Genomic DNA, 20,845 nt, shown 5'->3' with positions numbered 1-20,845 from the left:
CAGCTTTGAGCTAGTATATGGTGCAGCTAACGCCTTAATTGCTGCTTGACTGTCAGAAGTAATTATGGTATTCAGAAGTTATTTATTACATAACGACAGTTGAGTCAGAGTGATCGCACAAGTTCAGCACCTCGTCAGCATATTTTTTAAAATTTGCTTGCTATTTCTGACAAAAGCATTCTTGAAAAGTTTCTGTCAGGAACGAACCTATCATCGGTTCAGGAACACACATACAATCGATTCACAATACACATTCCTATATATACATATTACTACACAACCATTTTTATTGTACCACTATTGATATCTATATATTAATACGCTAACAAAATTTCCATACAATCAATTGACAGGCTGTTTCGCATACTTAGCATACGTAAAATCATATAAAAGTTATATGAATCGATTCGTATTGATCAGCCGCAGTGCATAGGCCTATTTTTGTTAACAAATATTACTATATTTGTTTATAATTAATAGAAAAAGTTTTTTGTAAATTCGAAAATCTGTGCAACTATCGAAATTGCCATCTGTAGGACGCATTATGTTCACAAACCCCCCTGAGTAAATAGCTCCAAATTCTCAATTGTTGCGTGGCCCAAATGTTTCATCTCTACATATGTATATATTTGTACACGCCAAACGGTGAGAGAACTACTGCTTCGCTCATTTTCTGTTGAAATAAAATATTGTTTCCCATTGTTTCCAATTACCTATATTGGTTTGTACCAAAATCCTTAAAAAATTGTTCTAAAATAATTGTTAGCGCACAAAAAACTTTAAAGAGAAGTAATAACTTAACCGGCCTATTTTTTTGGACAAATTTTACTTACAACTAAAAGCATAGGTCTTTATTTAACAGATTCTTTGTTTTTCATTTTAGGTGCTTTAAAAAGCATGAAATCAGAAATAATGAGTCAACTTTTGTTCAAACTCACTAAATTTATTTATTTATAACAATTAATTGCAAATTTAACCCAAATGTTTTTTGCATTTCCAGATTTTATGCTCATTTTAGAAATAGCACGTCTTATAGTGAACAAAAAATAAATAAATTTGCTACAAAGATATTACATTAAAATTTGTATATTGTCTTTTATGCTAATTTATTTTGATATTTCTTATTTTATTTTATTATATTATCTTTTATCACGTTGTATATTAAATTTGCTACAAAGATATTACATTAAAATTTGTATGTCTTTTATGCTAATTTATTTTGATATTTCTTATTTTATTTTATTATATTATCTTTTATTTCAACTTAGTTTATTATTACTTAAATGCAACTTGATTGAATCGGAAAATTTCACGTTGTATATTAAACGAAAAAAAACGACCCAAAAACGTTTTCGATTTTAGGTCGAAATATTGCATAGGCAGTATATTATCCACTATCTATATATTAATACGCTAACAAAATTTCCATACAATCAATTGACAGGCTTAATAGAAAAAGTTTTTTGTAAATTCGAAAATCTGTGCAACTATCGAAATTGTCATCTGTAGGACGCATTATGTTCACAAACCCCCCTGGGTACATAGCTCCAAATTCTCAATTGTTCCGTTGCTCAAATGTTTCATCTCTACGTATGTATATATTTGTACACGCCAAACGGTGAGAGAACTACTGCTTCGCTCATTTTCTGTTGAAATAAAATATTGTTCCCAATTACCTATATTGGTTTGTACCAAAATCTTTAAAAAATTGTTCTAAAATAATTGTTAACGCACAAAAAAACTTTAAAGAGAAGTAATAACTTAACCGGCCTATTTTTTTGGACACATTTTACTTACACGTAAAAGCATAGGTCTTTATTTAACAGATTCTTTGTTTTTCATTTTAGGTGCTTTAAAAAAAATGAAATCAGAAATAATGAGTCAACTTTTGTTCAAACTCACTAAATTTATTTATTTATAACAATGAATTGCAAATTTGACCCAAATATTTTTTGCATTTCCAGATTTTATGCTCATTTTAGATATAGCACGTCTTATAGTGAACAAAAAATAAATAAATTTGCTACAAAGATATTACATTAAAATTTGTATATTGTCTTTTATGCTAATTTATTTTGATATTTCTTATTTTATTTTATTATATGATCTTTTATTTCAACTTAGTTTATTATTATTTAAATGCAACTTGATTGAATCGGAAAATTTCACGTTGTATATTAAACGAAAAAAAACGACCCAAAAACGTTTTCGATTTTAGGTCGAAATATTGCATAGGCAGTATATTAACCACTATCTATATATTGATACGCTAACAAAATGTCCATACAAACAATTGACAGGCGGTTTCGCATAGATAGCATACGTAAAATCATATAAAAGTGATATTAATCGATTCGTATAGATCAGCCGCAGTGCATAGGCCTATTTTTGTTAACAAATATTACTCTATTTGTTTATAATTAATAGAAAAAGTTTTTTGTAAATCCAACAATCTCTCCAAATATCGATATTTACTTTCTTGCACAAAAGCGCGCCATCTTTGGACAAATTATGTAAGTGCTCTATCCGAAGATTAGAATCTTCATATTTCCACAATGATCACATTAAAACCCGGAAAAAAGTCTAAGTGCACTTATTGCGTTTTTATATGGAACTGTTCACTTAATTTCAAGTAATTTCACCATAATTCTATGTCAATTTCATTTGATTTTACATAATTTTTATAATTACATGTGAAAAGTTTGTAGAAAATTTAAGAAAATACAATCAAAAAGTACAAAGTCTTAGATAAAATTAAAAATTTTACAGAAAAAGTTAAGTAGGTTAGACCAGTCTGCTATATTTCCAACACTTGATGCATATACTGAGTTGAAAAAAATACACGTTGGTCGAATTTCGACCACAGGCGATACTAGTACATATTATTATTGAAGATTGTTCTAGACACGAACTATAATAAAACACGTGCCTTCTCAATCGTTCTATTTTATTTAACAAAAGTAATTTGTACCAAAGTTAAGGTACATTACATGGTGCCGAAACCCGAATTAAAGCGAAAAAATGCCAGAATCAACAACTAGTAGCGAAAAACCGGACCACAATATTAGACCACCAAAAAGTTTTGTCATCAACAATTACCAAAATGTGGCAAACGAGTGGAAATTGTGGCTTCAACAATTCGAGTGGTACGCGATCGCGACAGAACTGGATACTAAGAAACCAGAAGTGCAAGTCGCAGTATTCATGTCGTCGGTAGGAAATGACGCAGCAGTAATTTACAATACTTTTAATTTAACAGAAAGTGATAAAAAAAAGCGTCAGCACAATCAAAAGGCGATTTACATAATATTTTACACCCCAAATCAACGAAACGTACGAAAGATATGTATTCAACACCATCGTACAAAAGGAGTGTCAAACATTTGATGAATTCGTTACAGATCTAAGAAGCAAAATTAAAAATTGTGGCTACGGGACGTTAGAAGACACTTTAATTCGCGACAGAATAGTAGTGGGTATAAAAAATTACACAACAAGAGAAAAACTACTAGCGGAAAGCAAATTAACCCTGGAAAAAGCAATAGATATATGTCACTCTGCAGAGCAAGTTAAGATGCAGGTAACAACAATGAAGCAAGCGGCCACAGTTGACGCCGTTACGTGGAACAAAAAGCAAACTAAAAGAGATCAAATAAACTAACAAAAAAGATGAACCCTTTCACTGCAGTAGGTGTGATACCACGCACGGTCGCCGTAACTGTCCGGCCTTTAAAAAGGTTTGCCAAAAATGCAAAAGGAAAGGCCACCTTACCAAATTTTGCAAAAGCAAAACGGTCAACGAACTGGTCCATGACCGAGAAAGCAACGATTACAGTTTTTTAGTGTCTACGGTAGGTGCGGATTTAGACAGTGTGGACGTCGAAGATTGGTATGAAAAAGCTACGCTGACCAAAAAGGTAATGGTAAAGTTTAAGCTTGACACAGGTAGCCAGTGCAACGTTTTAAACTACGAAATAATAAAGAAAATAGACGTTCACATCAGTCCATCGCCAACAAACCAATTAACATCGTTTTCAAACCACAAAATCCCCGTACTGGGTGAAGTGGTCATAGACACGCTTATTAAAAAACAAGAGGTACCCATAAAATACATAGTTGTCAAAGCAAATGTTACAGCAGTGCTTGGTAAGTCAACATGTGAGAAATTGAAATTAGTGAAGCGTATTGAAACTTTAACTGTTGATGAAAACTTGTTTGAAGGAATTGGTTGCCTTAAGCAATACAAATACGACATAGACTTAATAGAAAATCCGAAGTTAACCATATGCCCTGCGCGAAAAATCCCGCATACTATTAGACAGCAGGTTAAAGACGAGCTTGATAGTATGGTAGCGCAAAAAATAATTAAACCCATAACCAAGCCGACACCGGCTGTGTCACCCATGGTCGTAGTAAAAAAAAATAATAAAATGAGACTCTGTTTAGATCCATCGGAGATAAATAAAAATCTCAAAAGACGTTATAATCCACTTACTACCTTAGAAGAAATTACAGCCCGCATCCATGGCTCTAAGTGGTTCACCTTACTCGATTGTAAAAAAGGCTTTTGGCAACTGCAAGTAACACCCCGTACTTCAGAATATCTGACATTCAGTACCCCATTCGGAAGATACTCTTGCTTAAGAATGCCATTTGGCTTAGCATCGGCTCCGGAAGTTTTCCAACAAGTAATGAGTTTCTTGATAGCGGACGTAAAGAACGCGGAGGTGTCCATGATGATGTTCTCTTGCATGCCACCAGCAAACTAGAACTAGAGAGGATCACTCAAGAAGTACTTGACAAATTCAGAAAAGCAGGCCTTAAGCTTAATAAAGAAAAATGGGTTTTTAATACACAAGAAGTAAAGTTTCTGGGACATATAGTCTCCGCTGAAGGGGTAAAACCTGATCCCGAAAAAATAGAAATTATAACGAAAATTAAGCAACCGGAAAACGTGAAAGAGTTGCAAAGATTCTTGGGTGTGGTAACATACGTGTCGAAATTCATAAAAAATTTGGCAGATATCACCCAACCACTAAGACAATTATTGCGAAAAGATGTTGAGTGGGTGTGGGATACGCAACACAATGAAGCATTCTTACTTACTTACTTAATTGGCGCTTAACCGTCTAAACGCATGAAGCATTCAATAAATTGAAAAATCTGTTATAAGAATCCACCAGTACTAGGGTATTACGACACGAAAACGCCAATTTTGCTGTCAGTAGATGCCAGTAGTTATGCATGTGGCGGAGTACAAATACAAAAACAGAAGCCGATCGCTTACTGTGCGAAATCGTTCACAAAAACCGAACAGGGCTATAGCCAATTAGAAAAAGAAGCAAACGCCATTCTAGTAGCATGTAAAAAATTTCAGATGTAGATTTGGGGTTGCAAAGATTTAACGATCGAATCTGACCATAAGCCTCTTGAAACAATATTTAAAAAGCCAATTACAGATGCACCACCGAGATTGCAAAGAATTATGTATCAAATCCTGCCTTATAATCCAAAAGTCACTTATAAAAAAGGTACGGAATTGTATGTAGCAGATTTACTGAGTAGAGACTGCGAAAACTTAGATAGTGAAGATTTAAATACAGAAAATTTACAAATATGTGCTATTGTGCCATTCATGAAAATGCGAAAAGACGAACTTAAAGCAGAGACCTCAAAAAGTAAAGAACTTAATGATTTAAAGTAAACCATATTAAAAGGATGGCCAGAGATCATCAATAAAGTCCCGGTAAATCTAAAAAAATATTGCTACTACAGAGAGGCTCTCAGCGTTTACGAGGACATAATTTTTAAAGATCACAGAGTATTGGTTCCAAACGCAATGGTGCCATTAGCAATGAAACATTGCCACCTTAGTCATAAGGGACTACAAGGGACGCTAAAACTGGCCCGTGACAATGTATTCTGGCCAACAATGACCAAAGATTTAACTGAGTACATAAAAACTTGCAGTGAATGCAGCAAAATACAAAAAGATAATCAGATGGAACGAATAAATTTACAAGCAGCACCGAAACGGCCATGCAGTATTGCCGCTTCGGACATATTCCACTTAAGAGGAAAGGATTATATCCTCATTGCAGACAGTTACTTAGGATACTTTGACTTTAAACAACGAAACAATATCACCAGCTTCAACGTCATTAAAGAACTTAAGACGTGGTTTGCTACCTTCGGCATCCCGGAAGTACTATTATCAGATGGTGGTAAACAATTTGATTTCAGGGCTTTTCAGAAAGAATGGAACTTTGAACATAGAATTTCGAGCCCTCAGTTTCCACGTTCAAATGGTCTAGCCGAACGCTATGTACAAGAGGCAAAAAACCTGATGAAAAAGTGCCTCGAAGACAACACGGACATACAGCTAGCGCTGCTACATCATCGGAATACTCCACGCATGGACCTAGGGTCTCCAGTTCAACGGTTAATGAACAGAAGAACCAGAACGCTATTACCTACCAATGAAAAGCTACTCAATCCAAAAATAATAAAAAACGTAAGCAAAAAACTAACAAAACTCAAGGAAGGTGAGAAAGGAACAGCAGATAGAAATAAAAAACAGAGTAGAGAATACACTACGCAAGAGAAAGTACTGCTTAGACAAAGCCATAATAACTGGGTTCCAGCTTATATAGTGAGACCAGAAGGACACCGCTCGTACAAAGTACAAACCGAGGATGGCGCCATATACAGAAGAAACACATGGCATCTTAAGCCAGCCACTTCATCCCTCGACGTTGATCCTAACTCGTCCACAGATCGTCCTACTGTTGAACCAAAAAACCAAAGTTCTTCGAGTCCAACACAGCCACCGACAGAAACCACAACACAACAGTGTCCGCCAGATGACGTGCCTCGTGAAGCTGAACCTTCCACGCCTGCAACACCACAGGATGCAGCTAGACTCAATCATCCACCACGCACTCGCTCTGGACGTGTGATTAAAACACCCGCAAGGTACCGCTGAAAAGGAGGGATGTCAGGAACGAACCTATCATCGGTTCAGGAACACACATACAATCGATTCACAATACACATTCCTATATATACATATTACTACACAACCACTTTTATTGTACCACTCTTGATATACATATTATTATTGAAGATTGTTCTAGACACGAACTATAATAAAACACTTGCCTTCTCAATCGTTCTATTTTATTTAACAAAAGTAATTTGTACCAAAGGTAAGGTACATTACAGTTTCCTAATACAGGGTGTTCTTCTACAGCGAACCTCTATCTGATGCAAAAACATTCGTACTTACTTTGTACCCGGCTTTAATACCAGTTCTGCTATGTTAATAGCAATAGGTGGTACTTCGCTTTCGTCCATTGTATCCTCAATTGTATTAATACATTTTTGGTATGTCAAATTGATGCCACTAAAATGACGGATAATGCATTTTACAAAATTTTGCAAAAAAAAATTGTATTTATAGTGAACTCACAAAGTATTAGTCGGTGAGTGTTCAGCAACGAAACTATTTTGAAAATAGAAGGTCATAACATCGCATAACCAAATCAAATATGGTTTGTCCAATTGTGTGCAAGAATCGCGTTCGCTGGGCATACACATACAGCTACTAGCCAACTCGTCATAAAATAAAGCTAAAGATTCGGGGCAATGCACTGCAGCCGATTCCACAAGCACTAAAAAATTTGAATAATAATAATGCGTGATAGAAAAGTCAATGCATATTGGGTAGTGCAATTTAGAGCGCCTACTCAAAAGTGTTGGAAATTAAAAAAATTTTGTTTGAAGAACGCTTTATCTCGAAATTGGCTGCAAAAAAGCTTGTTTTTTATATTAATATGTATATTGAATTTTTATTAAAACAGCATTTTCAAAGCGGCAGCTGAGTGAGATAAGTCGTTTTTCAACAGATAGATAAACTACACCTTTACCATTGCATGAAAAAAAAAATCCTGACAAACTTTCTGAACTTGAATTGTAATTTTCTGAACTTGAATTGTAATTTTCTGAACTTGAATTGGAAACTCTGAACTTGAATTGTAAATTTCTGAACTTGAATTGTAAATTTCTGAATTTAAATTGGAAATTCTGAACTTGAATTGTAATTTTCTGAACTTGAAATGCAATTTTCTGAACGTGAATTGTAATTTTCTAAACTTGAATTGTAATTTTCTGAACTTGAAATGAAAATTCTGAACTTGAATTATAATTTTCTGAGGTTGAATTGTAATTTTCTGAATTTAAATTGGAATTTCTGAACTTCAATTAGAATTTTCTGAACTTGAATTGGAAATTTTGAACTTGAATTGTAATGTTCTGAACTTTAATTATAATTTTCTGAACTTGAATTGGAAATTCTGAACTTGAATTGTAATTTTTTGAACTTGAATTGCAATTTTCTAAATTTAAATTCGAATTTCTGAACTTGAATTGGAATTTTCTGAACTTGAATTGGAAATACTGAACTTGAATTGTCTGAACTTTAATTGAAATTTTCTGAACTTGAATTCGAAATTCTGAACTTGAATTGTAATTTTCTGAATTTGAATTGCAATTTTCTGAACTTGAATTGTAAATTTCTGAACTTAAGCTAGAAAAGGTGTAGTTAGCGCGATTTTATACTTCGTCCTCAATAGGAGAACTGTACGGCTTACTTATAAAGTTTGCAGCCATTTTTCCACGTCCATCGGGTAGCGAGCTAGCATTCGAATATGATGTGTTGAAATCATCGTGCTCAATAATGGTGTCTTCTATGCGCGCCATACAATCGATTAACTGCACACTGCCAATAATGCCTTGCTTTTTAACACTAGAAAGAGTAGGGGATAGAGGAATTAAATGTATCTAATATAAAACAATAGACATTTCGGATGCGAACTGGCTCCAACATAGAGTAACTGATTTACGGCATAACTTTGCTTTATAAAGCAATAGGTATTCAGGTACTTACTGTACTGAATGATTGATTATTTGCTTTTTTAAAAGCATATCCAACTGATCCTGCAGTACTGTACATTCGGAAAGAGGTGGCGGTGGGAAAGCTATGGAACACACTATTTCCATGGCTAGGCGGGTTTGTGAAAGTGACATTTCGCTCAAGCGATCCAGTAAGGGCTGAAAAATATTATACATCAAATTATAAGTTTAGCACATTATATAAATAAATATATAATTCATTATTTTCGCTTTGGTCTCACCATTAAAATTGTGCCCCAATTTTGTATTTCAGCGCGATATTTTCTTTGTAAGTCCCTTAGTAATTCTAGAGCCAAATTTGTTAAGCTTTGTGTAGATTTATCACAAGTCAATTGTAAAAGTCTTTTTAATATGCCGCGTTGTATAGTCTCACATATTTGGAATAGAATTCTACAAGCAAAGAATTATAGAGCATTATGGTTTGATATAAGTTTTATTTTAATACAAACACTCATACCCATATGAGGCCTTAGCGAAATTGCCTACAATTTTATTTTTTTCTCTCAGAAAATCATACATTAACTGCATTAAGGTTGGTGTGTGTTGTTCTAAAACTGCAGCATAATTCGATTTCATTTCAATAAATATATCGACAGTTATATGCTCAAGTTTTATACGACGGCGTAACTGAAAATAAATTGATAACGAGTTAAAGGTAAATGTTCTATGTCGTAGAAAATCTTTAGAGCCAGGGATGGAATTATTTAGCCTGAGCAAGAAAACTTACTAATACATAATGAGGCGAGAATACTCCTCATCAGGGAGAGAAATGAGACGCCAACCAAACAGTTCCTGTTGAATACCCAGAAACTTGGGCATCCCAACAGACATCTGATTGATGAGCCAACACCGCCTAGGGGCTTAAGGAGTCATCTCCGTAAGCATTATGAGGAAATACGGCAGCTGAGAACTCAGCCGTATGAAGCAAAAAACACAAGCAGGTCCTCAGTGAACTCCACAAACAGGCGTCGGACCTTTGTGCCAGGAATTGCCCAGTAAATCCAGTACCCAAAGAACAGTACCCAAAACTTGCGGAAGAGGAACGCATTTTCCCCAGGGAAACGCGAGTCACTCTAGCTCAACTTCGTTCTGGATACTGTAACAGGTTAAACTCTTATCCATCCAGAATCAACCCCGACATACAAAATCTATGCCCCGCTTGCAATGTGTCCCCACATGACACCAACCATCTCTTTAATTGTAATGTGGAACCAACGCCACTAATACCCCTATCATTATGGTCCACCCCTGTTGAAACAGAAAGTTTCCTTGGACTCCCGTTAGAGGATATTGATGAAAATTTGTGATCGGTCGCACCTATTAGGTGGGGCGAAGCCTGCTACAACAACAACAACAATGAAGCTACTTGGCCACGTTTAGCTTATACATTCGGTTTTGATATTGTCATCGAAAAATTCCATTCCCAAAAATAATATTTTTGTACTTACAATATTCTCAATGTACATATAATTGTCTTCCTTAATATGTATGAGTAGCAAAAGAATAAGGAAATCCAACGATCTAATAAAAATATATAGATATATATATAAAATAAGTAAAATAAACTTTACATATATTTAATACAAACCTAAATTGACTGCCCGGCAATGATGATAACAATTTTTGCCAAATGATATAGAATTTCTTACTACGTACCAATGCTTGTTCAAGGAAATTGAAAACTTCTAGCTGAGTTGAGCGCTCCAATGAAGTGTTTAAACGCAACACAAGTACTTGACGTATTGTTGTAACGAGCTGAAAATCATTAAACATTTGATTAAGTGTGCCAGGCAGAAGCAACATTAGCTTTCCCGCAAATCTTCATAATCAAGGGCTTCCCACGGCAGCCGGTTCTTCGTACCGGAGCGACTCGGGATTTTTTTTCCCGACCAAAGGCTGCCTGTCAGGGTAGCTACCACCAAAGGGCTATCATTTCAGTGTAACCCCATTTAATTTGTTGCGTCCCTCCCACAAATTGTCATCCTCAGAGCAGCCCCTTGCAGCTGGGCTGCTCCATACCCTCCTGCTCCGGGAAGGTATTGAACCTAACCCCGCTCCCAGGCTGTGGTTCTGCTGCATATGTCGGAAAAGGATTTATGTTGTTGTTGTTGTTGATGTAGCGATAAGGTTGCCCGTAGGCTTTGGGGAGTGTTATCAATGTGATGGCCTTTGCCGGATACAGATCCGGTACGCTCCATTAAGGTGCTACCCCGACCATCTCGGGAACGATTTATGTGGCCACATTAAATCTTCAGGCCATCCGTCCCTCCCCACCCCCTAGTTCCATGAGGAGCTTGGGGTCGCCAGAGCCTCGTCTGTTAGTGAAACAGGATTCGCCGCGGATAGGTGAGGTTGACAATTGGGTCTGGAGAAGCTATATATTGCGCTGGCAACCTGAAGGGTTGCGCTACACAGCCCCTTGAATCTGGTATTTTAGTCGCCTCTTACGACAGGCATACCTACCGCGGGTATATTCTGACCGCCTAACCCGTTGGGGGGGAAAAGGATTTATCTTAGATGGTCATACTCTTGTCAGTGTGTCACGTATAAAAGATGCTTGCATCGTTTGGGCTGTTCTGGGTTAGAACCCAACGTTCGTCGCCTCCCCGAAACTTCTATAAAACTTCTGTGGCTCGCTGCTTTTTACGTCCAAGGACGTCCCACGGTTCACTCTCAAACGTAACTGCGCAACCTTCTAGCAGCGATGCTGATCAGCAGTCCACATCAACTCTGCCTAACGGCGCTTCCACCTAATGCGGCCGCTACCACCCACCACTACAATCTATGTAACATGGATAGTAGCAATGCCGAGGACCAGCTTTTACCCCCGTGCCTCCCCTCCTTCACTCGTTCTCACGTAAAAAGGAGCCAAAGAGCTCAATATTAAAGAGCACAATGAAATGCTGAACAAACAGTTCTTGCTTAACTCTCACAAACCACGACATCCCAGCAAACAACTGCTTCATTTAGCACCGCCTCCACGGGGTATAAGGGAACATCTCCTAATGCACAATGACGAGATCCGGCACATGCCAACACTGCCGTTTGATCCAGGCAAGCACAAGCAGGCCCTTAGACAAATCCACACAGAATCGGTAAACGCCTTTGCCAGGACGCGCCCGGCGAACCCCGTTTTTAATATGCATTATCCCACCCTTGCAGAAGAAGAAAGCACACCACCAAGGGAAACACAAGTCACCCTGGCCCAACTTCGTTCTGGATACTGTAACTGGTCAAACTCAACCCCGACATACGTAATGTATGTCCTGCATGCGATGTGTACCCACATGACACCAACCATCTTTTCAATTGTAATGTGGAACCTACGCCTATAACATCCATCTCCCTATGGTCCGCCTCTGTTGAAACAGCCAGATTCCTTGGACTCCCGTTAGAGCATTTCGATGACGGGGTTGTGCCCATGGAATTGGGCGAAGCACTTTTAATACAACAACAACAACAACATCAAGGGCAGAACCATTGGCTATGGAAACTGGATGCTGGTAATGAGCATAGAACTACAAGCGAAATGTTGGCAAAATATCGAATCAAATTTAGTTACACAATTTTTAACTGCCGCGATCACATACAGCAGACGATCTATTGCATTGACTCTTCTTGTATAACTTTGCTCGTTTATGTTGTTATATATTTAATAATTACCTCACTAATTTCGTCATCACTAGCTTCAATTAAGGATTTCAGCAGAAAGTTTATCATCAAGGGTAGAGCCTAATACAAAATATGACCAATTTATAATCAGTAAGCTTATTATAAAATGTGCAAGCACATATTTCATCACCGACCGTGTTGTTAAAGCCATCTTCTTTAATGTGATCTAATATACGATGTTGCAGCTGCTCTTGCATGCTACGGCCCAAGCTGAGATTTGTCAATGCTTGCATCGAGCTCACAGTAAATAAGTCTTTAGTTGAGGACAAGTTTTCTCTGCGCAAGACGAATAGTAAATTATGAAAAAGCATTTTCAAAATATTAAAATCCAAAATACTTACAAGAGCATTTGCACAAAATCATCGTGTTTACTTGCGTCGAGGAAAAACTCAGCATTCACCAAGAGATCCTGCTTGGAGGATTCACTGGCTTTTTTAAATATTTCAGAGATGCGCTCAAAAATAAGTTTATTATGGGATTTTGAGACATAACGCAGCTGGGATATGAGCAGTGGCAGTAGAGGCACTGTGCCGTTCGCAAGAAATAAAGGGGTTCTGAAATTGTTAAATTCATATATACTGTTTGCTTTAGTGGATATACATATGATTTCACAGCTTAGTAAAAGTTCAAAAAATTATCAGAGAACGCAACTGATTGGTTTGAGGTATAAACAAATTCTCTTTTAAATACTTTGGGATTACTTCAGGGTCGAAAACCGGAACACTGGTCAAAGAGTGTTCTAGCACTGGTACAACAACAACAGTGTTCTAGCGGTAATTTAGACAATACAATAATTTTGAGTCCAGATGGACAAATCCCCTAGGCCAAGTTTAATACGGTAGGGATACGAAAGGGGTTTCTTACTATTAATATCTGGCTTTTTCTTTATTTCATACTACAAAAAGAGGGTTGGGGGGCATAGAATATACCCGCGGTAGGTATGCCTGTCGTAAGAGGCGACTAAAATACCCAATTGATTCAAGGGGTTGTGTAGCGCAACCCTCTCAAGGGGTTGCCAGCGCAATATATAGCTTCTCCAACCCAATTGTCAACCTCACCTATCCGTGGCGAATCCTGTTTCATTAACAGCCGAGGCTCTGGCGACCCCAAGTTCCTCATGGAACTAGGGGGTGGGGAGGCCGGGATGGCCTAGAGGTTTAATACGGCCCTATAAATCGTTCCCAAGATGGTCGGTAAGGTACTTTGTTACCGGAACGTACTGGATCTATATCTGGCAAAGGACCACCAACAACAACATAACACTTCCAAAAGCCTTCGGGGGAGTGTGTTTATCGTTAAGAAAACAACAACAACAACAAAACAAAAAGATGTAATATAGTTGACTGATACGTATTGTTTGTCTTCCATATCTTAATTGTTCCAATTCGACATCTTAAGGCATTTATTATCATTTAGAAAAAAAACCAACCAGATTTTTCTCATATTACATACATATCTCTTTATTTTACCTCTGCCCAGCAGCTTCGGATATTTTTTTTAGCAACACCTCAACAACAGCATCTCGCAAAAAGTCGACCATAAGAAAGTTAACAATCATGCTTTCTTGAGATTGATATACCGATTCCTGACCAGATACGCTTATAGTGCATCCACTTAATAATTTCAAACAATATTTGCATTTTGGTGATAAGGCTTCACTTAAACCATTTTTGAACATTTCTATATTTTCGCTTTTACCCGACTTAGCAAAGATGTCACGAAATTTGTTTACAAACGAAACATGATCGCAACCTATGGAATAGAAGAACTTCATGAATACAAATTAAATTCTTGCAAAAGCACATACTTAGCACAAAATTATCTGCCTCATCCAATAGTACACCAGCTCTAGTTAGAACTAATTCAAAAAAATTATTTGGTTGGCGTCCACTTGCATTACGTGGTTGTGTGGTACGCCCTAATGTTGATGCGATGGCACTACGTTGCGACAAATAACGTTGCGTAAGTTCTTGAGATGCCGGCACAAGTTCATCACTATTTTCTTTAGGCACTTCTGAAACGCAAACATCAGCTGCAACTACAGTTGCTGTTGTCGTACCAAGTTGGGTTCTTTTCGTACTGGTATCTGCAGTTACAGAAGTTCGCTGGAGTCAGGAAAGAAAAAATTTCCTAAGTACTTAATGCCACGTATATTAACATGTGTCTGTAGAGAGGAACACGTCCGAGTTCCCACCAGCCGGCATCAGATACATCAAAGAGTCATTGCGTTCATATATCCTTGTACTTACCGCGAACTTTACCGATGCATTCTCGTCAATTGAGTTCAGTGGCCGCTTATTTTCAGCAGCGCCGGATGTTTTTACGCCACTGCCGCTCTTTGAAGTTTTGTTAAACTTACGATTTTTATACATTTTCAGAAGTTAATTATTTTATGCAATTGACATTATTATTTGGACTCGACCCGCGCAAATCGAATTGGATTTCACAAAAATAAATGCAGGAATGTTACGCTTTAAAATCATATGTTCCTTATACTATGTCTACACTATCGAATTATTATGCCAGATTTATAGCGGACATACATAGAACCCTTTAAAAAATCACACAACATTAGATCAGCTGTTTTTTATGATGTATGAATTTACCCTTTTCCTTGAGCTCTTTTTTTCTCACTCTTTTTTCATTCGCTCAAGGGCCAACAGTGACGAGATGCGCAGAACGAAACAATTTTGAACTCGTGAATGCGCAATCTGGGTAGGTGATTTGTTGAACCCTTTGCGCAATGTTACATGTCCAAAAGTGCCGGGAGGGATATCAAAAGACGCCTCTCGGCCTATGTATAAATATTTCGAAGGAGTAAATAAAAAAATAATCCTTCTAATAAGAGATATTCACGGTAATTCTATACGACAGCATGACACTCTTAGGCAAGGTGCACGCGAGGCTACACGTCATAGACGCGTACAAGATATTTTATGTAGCTACAATTCCTCTACGCTTCAAGATCTGCATACGTAGCTACTTACAAGCGTCGCTACAAAAATTTATTTATGCTGTATAATTGCCATTATACAAAAGTTGATTTTGTATAAAATTAAAAACAAAAGTTTTCACCACCGCGCATAAGAGAAAAAAAAGAATTTTCAATTCAAAACGGTTTTCAATAACAATTTTTGTTTGTATCGGTCAACATAAGCATGTCCAGCGACGAAGAATTGGTATTGCTAATATTGCTAAATTTCCTTCGTCGCAGAAAGGAAAAGAAAGCAAAGAGAAAATATTGGGCACATCCATATATTCAGAAAAATGTTAATTGTAGACTGTTTGTATGTGCAAAGGAGTTGTCTCAGGATGATACAAAGTTCCGGACATTTTATCGCATGTCAAAAGCTACATTCAAGGATTTGGTTATGCTCGTTGGTGCTTCCATACAGAAAGAAAACACCAATATGCGTGAAAGTGTGAGGGACCACGTTGGCCATTTTCCATTTTTCGGGTATGACAAAGGTGGAAAGAGACAGGTTGAAGACATGCACTAAATATTTAAAACCCTCTTTCCCTAGGCTTTTAAGCATCGGCATGCCTATGCCGTCTGAACCCACTGCTTTGGATGGTTTAGCATGACCGATGGCATCGCCAACCTTTTTGGCGGTGATGGTAATTGGTGGCGCGCTGAATTTATGTTTATGTGCGTGTCTGTTGGCTCTCCGTCTATCTTTGTCGACCGTAGAATGCATTGTATATTGTCGGCAGAAAGCGCTCGCGCATTTTTTCGCATCCGACAGCACTTTATCACCAAAGGCGATGGAAACTTTGTCACGCTCGAGCGAAATAAGTATAGGCAGGCGGTCGGTTGCCAATGTTACCATCGGCTGCCAGTTGATGCAGTTTACGAGTCCTGCGCTCACGATTGAAATATCCGGCGAACTGTCACAGTTTCCTACCATACGTGTGGGTGCGTCTCCGTTTATTGTGCAGAACGTCGTTTCTTCTATTTGATCCGCTAACATCTCACCCCTACTGTCCACCCGCAAGTTTGAATGCCATAGATCGTGATGGGCATTGAAATCGCCTAAGATAATGCGATTGTTTCCAGTGAGTACGCCGCTGATATCAGGGCGGTATCCACTGGAGCACAGGTGACAGGAGGGATGTAGGTGTTGATGATTTCTAGATTTGCATCGCCCGACCGGACAGATAATCCTTGACGTTCTAAGACACTGTCGCTGCGGTCGATGCCGGGATCAAATATATGATATTGCGCAGAGTGGTGTATGATAAACTCGAGGCCGCCTCCATTTCCGCTCTCACGATCTTTTCTGTGGACATTATACCCAGAAAACATCTGCAGTGCAGATGTTGTTGTTGTTGTTGTAGTAATGCTCGCCCCACCTAATAGCCGCGACCGATCACAAATTGTCATCAATATCCTCTAACGGGAGTCCAAGGAAACTTGCCGTTTCAACAGGGGTGGACCATAAGGAAAGGGGTGTTAGAGGCGTTGGTTCCACATTACAATTAAAGAGATGGTTGGTGTCATGTGGGGACACATTGCAAGCGGGGCATACATTTTGTATGTCGGGGTTGATTCTGGATAGGTAAGAGTTTAACCTGTTACAGTATCCAGAACGAAGTTGAGCAAGAGTGACACGCGTTTCCCTGGGGAGTATGCGTTCCTCTTCCGCGAGTTCTGGATATTTTTCTTCAAGTACTGGATTCACCGGGCAATTCCCGACATAAAGGTCCGACGCCTATCTATGGAGTTCACCAAGGACCTGATTGTGTTTTTTCGCTTCATACGGCTGGGTTCTCAGGTGCCGTATTTCCTCAAAATGCTTACGGAGATGACTCCTTAGGCCCCTAGGCGGTGCTGGTTCGTCAATCAGATGTCTGTTGGGATGCCCAGGTTTCTGGGTATTCAACAGAAACTGTTTGGTCAGCATCTCATTTCTCTCCCTGATGGGGAGTATTCTCGCCTCATTATGCAGATGGTGTTCTGGGGACATAAGAAGACAGCCCGTGGCGATTCTGAGAGCAGTATTTTGGCAGGCCTGTAGTTTCTTCCAGTGGGTAGTTTTTAGGCTTGGCGACCATATGGGTGACGCGTAGCACGTAATCGGCTGGCTAATGGTGATTGGTGACGCGCTGAATTTGTGTTTATGTGCGTGTCTATTGGCTCTCCGCCTATCTTTGTCAACCGTAGGATGCATTATATATTGTCGGCAGAAAGCGCTCGCGCATTTTTTCGCATCCGACAGCACCTTATCGCCAAAGGCGATGGAAACTTTGTGTTTGTGCTTAGTCGGATTCGATAGGGACTTTACGGTGGACCAAAGTTTACCTACACCGGTAGAGAGATTACAACCACTTAGGTGCTCTTCCCATTTCGCCCGCTTGTGTTCGTCCACAAGCAATCTGATGCGTTGGTTTATATCCCTTATTTGGGGGTCGCCTGGATCAAGCTCTCTTATAAGGTCGCGTTCCCTCGCTAAGGTCGCGGCCTCAACCGGGAAGTGGGGCCGGATTTCGGGAATTCTCCCGGCGGGAATGAAATGTGCCGAGGCGGATTCGTTGACCTTACGGATCGTCGCGGAGACCAGAACATCTAGGAAAGTGGCACCGTCCATGGCAGGAGCTGCATTGGGCGGATGTCGCAAACGTATATATTCTGTGCTGGCAAACGGTGCAAAGGGAGGTAGGGACTAAGAGTCTGTTTCCCTGACCTACACAATTGCTGTATTCAACTATTGAGCGAGCGATTGGATTTGATTGTGGTGAAAGCTATGAGCTGCCGTTATCACTAAATTGCACATAACCGCCTAGGCCATTTAAACTGCTGCGTAGAGATGCGACACAAAATCACTTGCAGCACCTGGGGGAAAGTACAAAGCAACACCTTTGACGATGTAGAACGCAATTGGCCGACCGATCTTTTTTGTGAGCCACCAGTATGGTCTTCCGATCTACATAACCTCCACTGGATACAGTTGCAGGCCTACCATAATTCTACACTTATAACTGCTTCTGAAATTTTCTAAGCCGGAATTTCCCGACCGAAAACCGTTTTATCCAGATAAATACGCGCTGGCCCGCAAAGTTTTCTAAACACATTTGGCTTAAACCGCATTTCCATACGTCGCAGATAAGTACGCACATTTCCAGGGCCCGATACCATCTCGCCTTTCATAATCTGGTTAAAGTACATTCAATAGTGCTTAGTCCCTCCAAAACCTTCCGGAACCTGGGGTAATTAAACACTTCCCAGTGAGTTCCTTGTCACCTTGTCACTTGCTCAGCTTCGATATTGTTACAGAATAAATTCTTACTTATCCAGAATCACCCCGGCATGCGTCATGTAATCCGCGTGACATACACCACCGAGTCTATTGTAATGTACAACCAACAACTCTAGCAGTAATTTCTTTGTCGTCCAACTCTGTTGAAAATCCTAGTATTAGGTGTTGCTACAACAACAGCTACCCTGTTCTGATGACAAATTCGATTTGTTATAGGAATATTTTCTGAGTCGGAGCTTTTCATTAGATATGAGTCTCTTTGAATTGAGGCCACTACTGAGTTGGTGGAGAACATGTTGTTGTGTATGTGCGTGGTCTAAATTCTTTATAACTTTTTGTTTAGGTAGCTGGCTACAGGATGCACGTTCAATGCGCTTGCTTTATATTTTCAAAGAGGAGAATGTACAATCGGAGTAATTGTTGAAGAAACAACAAAAGCTATATGGAATTCATTAAAAGATTGTTATATGACGTTGCCTAATGAGGAGCGTTGGAAGAGTATTGCGGGACGGTTCTCTGATCTATGGCAGCTGCCAAATTGCTTAGGAGCTATCGACGGAAAGCATGTGCGAATTCAAAAATATCCAAATTCGGGCTGAGCTAATTTCTATTACAAAAACTACCATGCAGTAATATTACTTGCCTGTTGCGATGCCGACGGGATATTTACATCAATAGAATGCGGATTTGCAGGACGAAATAGCGACGGGGTTTTTTAAATTTCGACGTTTGGACGTTGGTTAGAAAGTTACAATAATTTACCATCCCCAAAGGAACTACCGCATGACGACAGTGGAAATAAGTTGCCATATTATTTCGTAGCAGATAACGCCTTTCCTTTAAGGAAAAATGTTATGCGGCCTTATCCGGAAAGAAACATTGTCAACAAGATGCGCATATTTAATTACAGACTAAGTCGCGGTAGGAAGAACATAGAGTGCAGTTTCGGGATGATGGTAAAAAAATTTGGAGTTTTCTCAACAACTATACGATGCCAAAAGTACGAAACAATCATTTCAATTATACAAAGTGCTTGTATCCTACATAATTTTATAAGGAAAAAAGATGGCATGTCATACACGACCTTCCTTCCCGATATCGAAAACGAGCAACCAGTTCAACGGAACCCAAGTACTCTGCCAGAGTTCGATAATGTAAACATAATGGAAAATTCTGACCCACAAAACTTACGACACTATTTAAGCAATTATTTTTTATTACCAAATGTTTCTTTGCCCTGGCAGTGGAATTATTGTTTATAAAAACTGTTAGAATGTTTTATTTTCCATTTAACAACATTTATTGCAATAAATTTAATTCAAATAGTTGAAAAAAAAGTGAATAATAATTCATATCAAATAATATTACGAATAGTACTCGATCTGTTCTGTGAATGAGGCTAGTTTGAACTATGTGTACATATGCGAATAAAATTATAGCAGCAAAAATTAATTGCAAGTTGTTTCAGCTAATTCCTTTTTTGTTTTCACTATTTTTAAATAAAACTTAAATGAATTGCAGAACAAAAACTATGCAAACCGATTTCAAAAACATGTTTTAAAGTTTGGGAAACATTTTAAGCATGTGATTTTTTAGTTCATCTTATTAATATATATATTTATATAATTATTTTTCTAAAGCAAAACTAGGTGAAAACCGCAAAAAGGCCTTGTGCCAATACTTACTTCCCTGGGTGTACATGTATTCAAACTAGCATCCACTTGTAACACTGGTACTTTTTTCGTTCACTATTGTATGGTCTAATTCATGACTACTTCTATGTAGTAAGATACTTATGAGATCAGCCCACTGAAAACATACCCATTCTAACATCTGTTTATAACTAAATAATAGTATAATTATATAACAAATAATATACAAAAACGCAAGTTTACTCGTTTGTGTAAAAGGCTCTTTCATTTTCACAGTCAATTGTTTCAAAT

The 20,845-nt window shown here is 38.3% G+C and overlaps 1 protein-coding gene across 4 annotated transcripts in view; it reads right to left on the bottom strand.

The window, feature by feature from the left end:
* Positions 1-20,845, bottom strand: part of Fancd2 — a 64,245-nt gene that overhangs the window by 19,758 nt on the left and 23,642 nt on the right. For 2 of the 4 annotated variants that reach the window (XM_067761948.1, XM_067761950.1), the window contains 12 exons: positions 14,115-14,397; positions 12,987-13,199; positions 12,780-12,921; positions 12,637-12,705; positions 10,562-10,728; positions 10,422-10,494; positions 9,431-9,600; positions 9,195-9,363; positions 8,948-9,111; positions 8,652-8,806; positions 7,472-7,673; positions 7,289-7,405 (listed from right to left, as the gene is read on the bottom strand). In XM_067761948.1, the coding sequence (XP_067618049.1) occupies positions 7,289-7,405; positions 7,472-7,673; positions 8,652-8,806; positions 8,948-9,111; positions 9,195-9,363; positions 9,431-9,600; positions 10,422-10,494; positions 10,562-10,728; positions 12,637-12,705; positions 12,780-12,921; positions 12,987-13,199; positions 14,115-14,323 (1,850 nt within the window). In that variant the 5' untranslated portion in view covers positions 14,324-14,397. Of the gene's footprint in view, positions 1-7,288; positions 7,406-7,471; positions 7,674-8,651; positions 8,807-8,947; positions 9,112-9,194; positions 9,364-9,430; positions 9,601-10,421; positions 10,495-10,561; positions 10,729-12,636; positions 12,706-12,779; positions 12,922-12,986; positions 13,200-14,114; positions 14,398-14,452; positions 14,751-14,894; positions 15,155-20,845 lie in introns of those variants that run through there. The other 2 variants (XM_067761947.1, XM_067761949.1) reach the window with 2 other exon arrangements.

This window comes from Eurosta solidaginis, chromosome 1 (genome assembly GCF_040869045.1).
Source record: "Eurosta solidaginis isolate ZX-2024a chromosome 1, ASM4086904v1, whole genome shotgun sequence".
Taxonomy (NCBI): Eukaryota; Metazoa; Arthropoda; class Insecta; order Diptera; family Tephritidae; genus Eurosta; species Eurosta solidaginis.
This window is presented reverse-complemented; position numbering and strand designations above follow the sequence as displayed.